This window comes from Quercus suber, unplaced genomic scaffold, assembly GCF_002906115.3.
Source record: "Quercus suber isolate HL8 unplaced genomic scaffold, Cork oak 2.0 scaffold_105, whole genome shotgun sequence".
Classification (NCBI taxonomy): domain Eukaryota; kingdom Viridiplantae; phylum Streptophyta; class Magnoliopsida; order Fagales; family Fagaceae; genus Quercus; species Quercus suber.
The window spans coordinates 1,496,879-1,509,524 of record NW_027069570.1 but is presented as its reverse complement, the minus strand read 5'-3'; the positions used below and the strand labels follow the sequence as shown (position 1 = coordinate 1,509,524).

Below are 12,646 nucleotides of genomic sequence, written 5' to 3'. Positions count from 1 at the left end.
CCACGAGCAAAGCTCACATGCAAGCCAATAACATACATTAAGCCCACCCTAAAATCTATTGTATTACCATAATTCTTAGACAAATTAATATCCTCTAGTCGTTAAAAGCTTGCTTGCCATTTTTCAATGCTTACTAATATGATCCCTTGAATTCGACATATCAATTTCAAGAGAGACCCATCTCTTCGGTAAAGCAAACTAAGGGCAGTTTGGCTAACCAAAATGCCCAAATCGATATCAATTGATCAAACCATATTGTTGCAAGTTGCAACATCCCGTGAAATCCACTGCTCAAGGTTGCCATCCTTTCAAAAATTCAGCAATAAAAATAATATTATCAATGACTAAAAAGAAGGTCTTAAACATGATCGAGTGAAAGCATTAACCAAGCTTTTACCTCCCATCAACTAGCCACATTTACTCCCCTTAACCCAAAGTCAGTTCTTTATTTTTTTTTTCTTCAGAATTTTACTTATGGCAACCGCTCTTGGTGATAGCTCTTTTATCATCATATCAAAACATCAATCAGTTATCAGTGTAGGCAGAGATTAAATCTCAAATTTCTTATTCAACTATCAGAAATTTTACCAATTGAGTTAACTGAAACTCACGAGTCAATTTATTATTCTTGAAACAACGTATTTAAGAGTAGGTTTGCTCTCATTTTCTCCAAAGTCCAAAAACCAGATCCATTCACACATAGACACGTGCCAAGGTAGCAAAGCCACCCCCAAAAATAATAAAATTTGGAAGACAATAACACTTTTGTCCCTTCTCTCTGTATAGTTCGTCTATTGAAAGCAACTCACAAATTATACGCAAATAAATATTTGGAGAAATTCACTCACAACTTCGGACTAATCAGTGGCCACAAGTCCTCCACTCAATTGAATTCAAAGAATAGATAAACGCAACTCAGTTTCTGAATATAATTAACAAAAAGTATCAACCATTTACATGAGCATTAGAATTATATAACATGGCGGTGAAAGTCGGCTGCAACCCAACTCTACTTTCTCTACCATATGTATAATATTTGTGGAAGTCGACCTCTGATGATATATGCTAACTGGGCTGCTAAATCTATGTACAGACTGTGCGTGCTAGCCCAGTTCCACACGAATGTTTTTGTTTGGTTTGCATTTGAACGTGACATGTACACCTCATCTGTTAAAAATATGTCACTTGTCCCATTCAGTGTGTGCCCACTAGGGCTGTCCAAGCAACCCGAAGACCCGGCCAAACCGACCAAACAGACTGGACTCGACCTGTCCCAGCCAAATCCGACACCTCCGGCGGTCGATGACGGTTCCTGTTCTCTAAAACCCGACTTAGGGGGGTCGAGTGGCGGGTTTCAGTTTCTAAAACCCGAGCCACCCGATCTAACCGACAGATGCCAAAAAAATGCCAAAATTTCCTAGATCCAGCGACTTTCTGGTGTTCCTTTGCTCCGATCCGGCCACCCTTGGTCTTCCTTCGTTAAGATCTAGTGGTATTTGCTCAGATTCACTCAAATCCGGTCAAGATCTACTCTCCTCCTTCGTCAGATTTTCTCAAATTCGAAGCTATATGTTTAGATCTGACTCAAATCGGCCAAGATAGGCTCAGATCAGAGAAGATAGACTCCGATCTACTTGAATCCGGCGCCTTCAACTCAGATCGACGAAGAAAGAACTTCTCCTCCACCCGCCGTCGCTCATCATCGGACTTGACCGACTTGACCGTTCACCCCCCTAAGCCCAGCAGACCCGACCTGTGGTGATCGGCGGTCGGTTGCGGGTGCGTTTTTGTTCCACCCGATCTGAGCGGGTCGAGTCTGGGTTGGGCACAAATCCGACCTGGCCGGACCCGTGGACACCCCTAGTGCCCACAGACCCAGTGTACTTATGTTTCAGGAAATTACAGTCGTTTGGTTAGAGATTTTTAGTATTGATGTTTAAATATTGTGAAAATACGTGTGGATTAAAAAGTATTTTGAAAATATGTGTTTCAATGTTAAAACACTAAAAACTGTTGTTACAACAGTACCAAACATCTATCTCCAAATACTACAAATATTTTTAATGAAAATATTTAGAATTCAACTTAATCATTCTTCACTCAATATAAGTTCATCATCAAATTATTTATGATTAAAAAAAACTGCCGTTATTTTGTAAGATTGTCATATTATTGACAGTTTTCGAAATTCAAACTACATTCCGTAGTTTTTATTTTGTAAATACATGCTGCTTTTGTCGTGCTCCCACAACAAATATTAGAGCTAAGAAATCACAAATTAGGAAAAAATGTTACTGAACATGACTTCTTATTCGGTCTTTAATTATGTATGATTAACATGCTCTTTCATTTTTGTTTTTTTTTGGTTTTTTTTTAGAAGCACGCATGGCCTTTTATTTTAAACTAAAATGTTTACTTATAAAACGTTTTATATTTTATCATATGAAAACCTTAACTTGTATAAATATCGACTTATAATGGATGAAGTACCAGATGTTTACATTTGAAAAGGTGGAAAGATACAATAAAAATATCTTTAAACTACAATTTTTTTTCCCTTTATTATATCATTGTTAGGTAAAAAGATGTGAGTAAAAGTCCTATAAAAAATAAAAAATAAATTGAAAATTTTAATAATATAATTGAATTTAGACTTAAATCTATAGTTGTAAACTTTTGAGTTAATTAATATTCCAAAACTTTTGAGTTAATTAATATTCCAATCCTTACTCGGATGGTATATATGAATTTTGAGCCATACTATATTTGATCAAAGTATATATGGTGTAACTATCAAGAGTCATGTAACTCAACTATAGTTGGTATCTTTTGGTGTATTCATATATTCAAGTTTCAAATCCTTCTACCTCGTTGTAATTATTGAATTAATTATAAAAAGGAAAATTTTGAAGGTATAACTGTATATAAGTGTGGTATGACTATACAAGGTTGCACTATTTGACTTGATTTTTGAAGCAAAGGAGCAATGAAAGTGTGATCGAGACATAGGCATGTGGCCAGCTATAACTTGCAAGGCCAGTGCCACACAGAATAGTCAAGTGCAGAATAGGAGGGCGGGCCTTGTGCATGGTATCGAATAGGCTATCATTGTCATGACTCATGGAGCTCGAGTTGTAGGCTACAAATTCAATTTTTTCTGCCACATTGAACATCTTGCTTCAAAGCCGAGGTTTGGTAGTCACAGTACGTGCTCCGTATCGTTCAATGCACTAGAGGTGGTTAAAAAACTAATCGATTGCAGGCATTTGATGACTAGATTTCAACAAGTTCAAGTTAAACACTGCTACCGCTAGGCTAACCAGTGCGCTGATCTGATGGCACTACAACAAAATGCATTTTCAGTGACGAATTTTAGTAAGGAAAATTTTTTCATCACAAAAAAGTACCATATAGTGACAAAATTTATATTTCGTCGCTATTTATAAAAAAATTAGTAACATTTAGCGAGGAAAATTAGATTTCGTCATTGTATGTTGTGTTGAACTAAGGCACCAAACAAAAAATGTGCCAAACTAAATTCATCTATAGCGACAAATTATTTCGTCGCTAAAAGTTTAAGCTTTTTGCGACACAAACTTTCGTTGCTGAATGTGTCAAATAGTGACGAAAATAAGTCGTTGCTAAAAATAAAATCATAAACATCAATATCATTATCAGCGATGAAATTCGTTGCTAAAGGTAGCCAATAGTGATGAAATACAAGTTGTCACTAAAAGTTTTATACTAATATCAGCTTCAACCCCTTTTTTTTTGGTTTCACTTCCCTCTTTTCTTGGTTTTTTTCTCTCCTTCCCTCACTCTCTCCCTCACAGCCTGCCGTCGCATCAGCATGCCCATCCAGCCGCCGATTCAACTCGCCGTCGCTGCCGAAGCCTTAGCTCGACATCGCCGATTCCACCCCCAATTGACCCTTCGCCTCCCACCCCCAACCAACCCTTCGCCTCCCACTTCTAACCGCCAACCATTCGCCTCCCACTCCTAACTGACGACCCTTCGCCTTCCCTTCGCCGATTCCTCTCTTTCTCAATCTCAACACACACTCTCTCTCTCTCTTTGAAATTTTCGAATTTCATTCTTTTTTTTTTGGCTCTCTACTCTGAAACTCAGACTCAGACTCGACTCTTTCTTTGTGTTCCATGGCTTCTTCTCCATCGAGCCGACCTGACCGCACTAAGGCCGTTAACCCGACCTGTAAGGTTTGAGTTGTAGCGAAGATCTGAGGCTTCGCGGACTCCGAGTCATCAACGGCACCATGGATCTCCGTGAACAAATCAAACAGAGAGATCTTAGATAGCGTTACAATTTCATTCGAAGACTTCGGAAGGTAAATCACACTCTCTCTATTCTGATTTTCTTTTGCACTACCAAGCTTTTGTTTGGATGCTGAGAAAAGTAGAAAATCGTGTAAGGAATAAGTTAACTTGGTAAGTTAGTATCTTTATATATCCTGGGAAAATGTAAATTTATTTGAATTTTAGTTATAAATTTTTATGGCAATTGGATACTGTGTTTCTTCAATTCTTGTTAGGGTTTTGAATTTTGAGTGACTGATTTTTACTATAATTAAATATTTAAAGCTATACAAATGCCATAAAATTGATCTTAGATCATATAGGCTCCATTTGAGGGTTTTTTTTTTTTTTTTTTTTCTAACTACTTCAAGTAAGAGAATTTGAAATTATATTTATTTATTGTTTTTTTTTTTTTTTTTTTTCTAACTACTTCAAGTAAGAGAATTTGAAATTATATTTATTTATTGCTTTTCTTTTTTGGTTTCTGAGATAATCAAAATTCCATGTTTTGCAGCAAATTTAGGCTTGTTCAATATGTTAGGATTCCTTGCCAATAGAAGAGGATGTTTGGTTTTGTCACTTTTGTTTATGCAGAGACTGTCAAGCAAATTTTAGCCAAGGGAAATCCTCATTTTGTATGTGGGGCTCATGTTCTGGTGAAACCTTACAGAGAAAAGTCAAGCCTAATTGATAGGTAAAACTTACCCTCCACCCCTTTAATTGTGAGAAGATTCTGGCAATATTTTTTTTTTAATTGCCTCTTTTTATGTTTTTATATTATCATCTCCTTGGTTAGGTTCTTTTTTATTTTGTGGATGCTTGTGGTTTGTATTATTATTGCTGACAAACATTTACATTTTACTTAAGCCTTGTGTCCTCTTATAATTATGGTGATGTTGTGTTCAATCTTCATACTTTATTATGTGGAAACATTTCTCTTGGCTGGTGGCACAACTAGTACCATTAACATCCTCTATAACATGTCCCATTTTTTAATATTTCTCGGCTAGTTTTTTGGGTTTATGAATTCGCTGATTTTTTAAATTAGCTTTTCATCAATTTTTATCTCTCCACATCCTCACAACATCTTTATAGTTGGTGGTATTGCAATTGATGTTGAAGTAGGGCCTTTTATTTTTTATTTTTTAATTTAGCACTTACAGCATGGGCCTAAATCAGAGGAAAAAAGTCCTGGGAAGTTTTATAATTCAAACCAAAGGCAAAGTAAAAGCATTCTTTTATATAAGTAGAAATGTTGGGCACTCCTTGTAATAATTAATAGTTTAATTCCATGTTGATACCCATGTATTCCTTACAGTCATCAACTAAGCTCCTAACTTCACATTTGAGAAGTTCACATTTCAGTTGATACCCATGTATTCCCTTTTTTTTGTTGCTTATTTTTCTCCATTTTTATTTTGTTTGATTTATATTTTTTTTTGGTTTGTTTATTTTTCTCATTTTTATTTTGGTTTGTTTATATTTTTTCTCCATTGTTTTGTCATAAAAGGAATTTGAAAAGTGAATTAAGTTTGTAATTTATATATATATATATATATATCTCAATCCAACTAACTCTTCTTCATTAATTTTCTCAAGTATAATTTTTTCTTTTTAGAAAATGTTAATTTTGAGTAAGTAGGTTTTGCTTTGAGGATGTGTTGGTCTTCCCTGTTCTTGTGGAAGGCTTATTTTATTGTAAGTTGTGTTGTTTTTTGTTTCAATTGTGAAGTTTAATGGTGTTTCTCAGGAACATATGAACATATTGTGTTTGGTAAGCTTTCTGGCCTGACAATTATGAAGTAACATCTGTTTGCTAATTCAATCTTTTTTATTGTTTCTAGTAGTTGTATCATTTTCAAGACTGAAGTACTTATAAATTTAACTTTTTTTTTGCAAGCTAAATGCACATTGTTTGCAATAACTTTAGATTTTTTTTTTTGAAAGTTGTAAGCTTAGCTTAAGCAAAGTATGTAAATTCTAGTTAAAAACTTATAAAACTCTATACTTGTGATGTTGGAAATTGGATTTGTGGTGGTATATTATGTTGGAGCAAGCAGGTGGCTTGCATAGTGTTATAAGGTGGTTTAAATACATATTGAGAGTGTTTTTTATTTCTTGCAAATGTGAATGAGTATTGTTGATTAGATGTGATGAATAGTATTTTATTTTATTTAAATACTTGTAAGCATTATAGTTGTGATGTTTGTGACTGATTTTGTGGTGAGTTGTTGTGTTGGAGCAAGCAGGTGACTTGCATAGTGTTATAAGGTGGTTTAAACTAATATTGGGAGTGTTTTTCATTCTTTTGAATTGTGATTGGGTATTGTTAATTTACATGTGATGGAAATATTTTAAGTGTTTGCAATACTTGTAGGCATTATATATTGTATGTTGGTGATTGATTTTGTAGTGGGTTGTTGTGTTGGAGCAAGCGGGTGGCTTGCATGGTGTTATAAGGTGGTTTAAATTCATATTGGGAGTGTTTTTCATTTCTTGCAGATGTGAATGAGTATTGTTGATTAGATGTGATGAATAGTATTTTATTTGATTTCAATACTTGTAAGCATTATAGTTGTGATGTTCGTGATTGGTTTTGTGGTGGGTTGTTGTGTTGGAGCAAACGGGTGGCTTGCATGATGTTATAAGGTGGTCTAAATACATATTGATAGTGTTTTTCATTTCTTGCAAATGTGAATGAATATTATTGATTAGATATAATGAATAGTATTTTATTTGATTTCAATACTTGTAAGCATTATAGTTGTGATTGGTTTTTTAGTGGGTTGTTGTGTTGGAGCAAGCAGGTGGCTTGCGTGGTGTTATAAGGTGGTTGAAATTCATATTGGGAGTGTTTGATTGCACAATGTATATTTGTTTAAGTATTAATATAGACTTGTGTATTCATGAATGAGATAAAATTTTATCTAAGTAGCTTATAGACTTAGATCTCAAACTTCGTTTTTAAGAAGAAATCTGGTATTATAATAAAAGAATATTCTTAATTTTTTGAGGAGTAAGGGTTATGATGACGCTCTTACCTATGGGGGTGGTTCATCTTCAAGTTAAAACACTTATTGGTTAGTACTTTATTTTAGCAAAAGACCCGCATTACATGGTGTGACTACTTTTTTTGATACATTATTTGAAACTAATTGTATTATATTACACTTGAAAATTATATTTGCTTTCTACAACTTATACACGAGAAGTTGTGATTTTAATTCATTGGTTTGGCTACTCTTAATGAATTGTTAGAAATGTTTCTTATAATAGCTAATGTTTTTACTTTACGATTTTAATGTAGTATGTTTTTATATTTGTGTAGATTTCTTATTGGTGACTTTTAGGGGATTTACTTTTGGCATTACTTAAAGACATATGAGGACATCTTTCGTTGGTTTTAGTTTTATTATGCTACACTTTTTTGTATTGTTATAAAACATCTTGAGTTATTGTATGTGTTGCAAACAATTATTGTATGGAAGGAGTTTGAATTTGAGTGTTTTTCATTTCTTGCAGATGTGAATGAGTATTGTTGATTAGATGTGATGAATAGTATTTTATTTGATTTCAATACTTGTAAGCATTATAGTTGTGATGTTCGTGATTGGTTTTGTGGTGGGTTGTTGTGTTGGAGCAAACGGGTGGCTTGCATGATGTTATAAGGTGGTCTAAATACATATTGATAGTGTTTTTCATTTCTTGCAAATGTGAATGAATATTATTGATTAGATATAATGAATAGTATTTTATTTGATTTCAATACTTGTAAGCATTATAGTTGTGATTGGTTTTTTAGTGGGTTGTTGTGTTGGAGCAAGCAGGTGGCTTGCGTGGTGTTATAAGGTGGTTGAAATTCATATTGGGAGTGTTTGATTGCACAATGTATATTTGTTTAAGTATTAATATAGACTTGTGTATTCATGAATGAGATAAAATTTTATCTAAGTAGCTTATAGACTTAGATCTCAAACTTCGTTTTTAAGAAGAAATCTGGTATTATAATAAAAGAATATTCTTAATTTTTTGAGGAGTAAGGGTTATGATGACGCTCTTACCTATGGGGGTGGTTCATCTTCAAGTTAAAACACTTATTGGTTAGTACTTTATTTTAGCAAAAGACCCGCATTACATGGTGTGACTACTTTTTTTGATACATTATTTGAAACTAATTGTATTATATTACACTTGAAAATTATATTTGCTTTCTACAACTTATACACGAGAAGTTGTGATTTTAATTCATTGGTTTGGCTACTCTTAATGAATTGTTAGAAATGTTTCTTATAATAGCTAATGTTTTTACTTTACGATTTTAATGTAGTATGTTTTTATATTTGTGTAGATTTCTTATTGGTGACTTTTAGGGGATTTACTTTTGGCATTACTTAAAGACATATGAGGACATCTTTCGTTGGTTTTAGTTTTATTATGCTACACTTTTTTGTATTGTTATAAAACATCTTGAGTTATTGTATGTGTTGCAAACAATTATTGTATGGAAGGAGTTTGAATTGGATACTTGTTTTATTTTTTACTTGTGGAATATATGGATCTTTTTTTTTTTATAAATGTGTTGTAGAAATAAATATGTTATTCAAATGTGAGATTTTAATAATGTAATGACAGGTTACAGGTTAATATCAAAGCCATGAAAAAAATAAAAACTGAAAATAAGTTTTAGCGATGAATTTTTCTGTCACAAATATAGCAACAAAAAATTGTTTTAGTAATGAAATATTTCATCGCTAAATGTATTAGAATTTTGTAAAAAATGATTTTAGTGACGAAAATTTTCGTCGCTATATGTTCCTGGGCTTTCTTAAAAATAGTTTTAGTGACGAACTTTTTCATCACTATATGTACCCGAAAATAATTTTAGTGACAAAATTGTTCATCGCTAAATATGATTTAATAAACTAAAGTGTTTATAGTGAGGAAAACATTTAGCGACAAAACGATTTCGTCGCTAAAAGTTTTTTTAGAAAAAAACAAATCAGACTTTTAGTGACGAAATTTTTCATCGCCAGGATTTTTAATGATGTGATTTCAGCAACGAAATGAGTTTTGTCGCTAAAGGTCCTTGGGGACAAAAAATTGGACTTTTATGACGAATTTTTATTCATTTAAACTAGTCTAAACTAGGATGAGCTCTCATTCTTGATCTATTTGAACTTTTTTGCTTTGCCATATTCTTGGGTACAACCATTGAGTGATAGAAGTTAAAAATTTGGATTAGTTCATTTGAACATAAATGTTGATTTGCAATAAAAAGATATTAAAATGTTTATCCAAATCATATGTTTGTAATTCATAATTTATTTGTTTTCTATTTCCAAGTACTATGCACCTGCATTGGGGTTTCTAATGTTTGCAGTAGGGGTTAATTCCAGAGAGAATGATTTCCTTGAAGCATTCAAGAGACCAGCAGCTCTTTTTGCTAGTTATGTTGGCCAATTTGTTGTGAAACCTCTGCTAGGATATTTTTTTGGCATTATCTCAATCACACTTTTTGGTCTTCCAACCTTCATAGGTCAGGAGATCTCTCTCTCTCTCTCCCTCTCTCTCTCTCTCTCTCTTGATTGGTAGGATCAGTCACTGTGCTAACATCTTGTTAGTCTTATCATATATTAGGTGCTGGGATTATGTTGGTTTCTTGTGTTAGTGGGGCTCAGCTCTCAAATTATGCTACTTTTCTCATAGACCCACAAATGGCCCCTCTAAGCATTATTATGACATCATTGTCTACTGCTACTGTAGTATTTGTCACACCAATGTTATCACTCTTGCTCATTGGAAAAGACTTCCTGTTGATGTAAAGGAATGGTGTTTAGCATTATGCAGATTGTAGTTACACCCATTGTTGTAGGATTGCTATGGAATTGGTAATATATTGACTCTTGATGATAACATATCAAGCTCTTTTCTTTTAGGGTTCCTTACCTGCCTCTTATATTTGTGCTTACAAGTTCTTCCCCAAGATCTGTAATGCTATTCGACCATTTTTGCCTCCATTATCAGTATTAGTGACAGCTCTTTATGTTGGAGCCCCACTTGCGATACATCTAGTCTGTTCTATCTCCTTTCGGAGCAACCATTTTTTTGCTCATTGTTGCATTCCATTTGTCAGCACTCATAGCTGGTTATGTCTTTACTGGTTTAGTGTTCCATAAGGCACTTGATGTGAAAGAGCTGCAAAGAACACTTTCCTATGAGACAGGTTTTGGCATTATTGATTATCATCAAAATATAGTACTTGGCAACATAATATTCTGGCTAACTAATATTTTTCCTTTTGCAGGTATGCAATGCAGTCTTCTGGCCCTTGCACTTGTAAATAGTTTCTTCCAAGATCCACTTGTGAGTGTGCCTCCCGCAGTCTCGATGAGTCCATACTGTTGCTTTTTTATTAATCATTTTATATTTTTCCCTCCAAACACAAAACTGCAAATCTAGTCAGCCTTCTTACTAGGAGTAGGTTTTTATTTTATTTTATTATTTTATTATTTTTAATAAAATGATATTAACTCCCTATGTAGCAACTCCATCTCCGAATAGATTGACTGCAATGGATCAAAGATTCAAAGTCTAGTTTTTTCTACAACTAATGGAGGCAATTATTTTTGGGACATAAACATGGTATATTTGTCATGGTGTTATAATGGGTTTGATGATTTTCGAGTATCACTATTTTTTGTCACGGAAATATCCAGTTTTTTAATTTTGTGGGTACATATTGGACATACATCATGTATCGAATGTGCATCTCTTTTTGCGGCTATATTATCATTTCAAATTCCATAAGCAAATATAACAAATATATGAAGAATTTTTTAAGTAAGAACAGGCACTTCTGCATGGGAATTTGATGTGAGCATGCAGAGCATGTCAAACTTGTATTGAATTTGTTGTTGAAATTTTAATATTACCCTATAAATAGTTACAAATGAGCTTCTTCTTGCTTGTGACTTCAATTTGCATGTTCAATGCCTGATGAGATCTACTTATAAAATAGATCTTGAAATTAGCCTTAATGACTTGCACATGACTGCATTTCTGCTATAGCATTCTCATCCCTCTTGAATTTGCACTCTTTTTCATCTATTGTGCTCTCCCCATTGGAATAACTGTTGTAGCTACTCACACCACAATCTAAAAGTTTCGTATTTTTGAGTTATCTTGTTAGAATTATGTTTAAATGATTAAATTCATCATTTCCTAACAAATTAAGTTTTTGGGAGAATCAATAATTTATTATTGTATCAGAGTAGGAGATCTTGATTTTGATCATTGCCTCCACTATACCTCCCAATTAAAATGTTAAAAATCTCATGTGTTGGGCCTCACTTATTAAGGGAGAGTTTGGGTCCACACATGGGGGGGTGGGGGGGGGGGGGGGGGGGGGGGGGGGGGGGAGTGATAAAATTATAGTTAAGTGATTAAATTTGTCATTTCCTTATAATTTAAGCTTTTCGAAAAATCGGTAATTTATCATATTCATTGGCTATAATGACCTGCTGTGGTCTGATTTGCTAGGAATATGTTTATAGCAAATATAGAATCGTAGCATATATCACATGATAAGAAAATCTTGCTGAAGATTTTACCGAACTACATCAATTTTTTTTTCTTTTGATTTGTAAGATTACACATACATGTTATGGGCTTTGAACTCGTGATCTCACCTTACACTACAATCTTTAATGGATGGAGGAAACTCTAATTGAGCTAAAGATCATTGACAAAATTCCACCAAAATTTATTCAAAGCTCTCCTTTTCGCTCTTACTTATACATATATAATGTACACATATACTCACACACACACACAACACATCTTTTGAATTAGGCTGCATTAGGTGTTGAATATTAGTCTGTGGGGGGATTTTGAGGAATATCCACATTGTTTCTATGATTTGCAGACTGTAATCATGTCTGAGATAGGCTTCTCTCATGTGATGATTTGGGCTAAGAGGAAAGAATAACAGTATGATAAAACAGAACTACGAGCGTTATTGGAACTTTGTCCATACGTCATCCTCAAGTGAATGGGCAGTGCAGAAGCTGTCATGGAGTACTTGAAGTTGGCACCATCCAGTAGCTTCTGTGCTGGCTACATAAGGATCTAAGAAGGAATTGATTTTAGAAAATATGGATTGGCACTTTGGTTTGTTCCAATCAGATTCTGATTTTAGGCAATTGTAGAGCAGTGTCTTTCTCCAAATGTTAGGAGCCTTTTGTAGTTATTTTGTGAAGACCTTGGGAAAAGCTTCATTCTTAAGGAAGAGCATATCAAATTGCTTTGTGAAAACATTGGGGTAATTCTTTGTG

The 12,646-nt window shown here is 33.8% G+C and overlaps 1 protein-coding gene across 1 annotated transcript; it reads left to right on the top strand.

The window, feature by feature from the left end:
* Positions 1 to 9,650: 9,650 nt before the first annotated feature.
* LOC112029562 (probable sodium/metabolite cotransporter BASS6, chloroplastic) lies at positions 9,651 to 12,323 on the top strand (the record flags this gene model as incomplete). The annotated part of the gene is given in 7 exon segments (XM_065775116.1): positions 9,651 to 9,849; positions 9,951 to 10,128; positions 10,130 to 10,197; positions 10,281 to 10,383; positions 10,385 to 10,536; positions 10,618 to 10,699; positions 12,237 to 12,323. Coding segments are annotated over 7 exon segments (846 nt in total), but the record flags the coding sequence as incomplete, so codon positions are not given.
* Between the last annotated feature and the right edge of the window lie 323 nt (positions 12,324 to 12,646).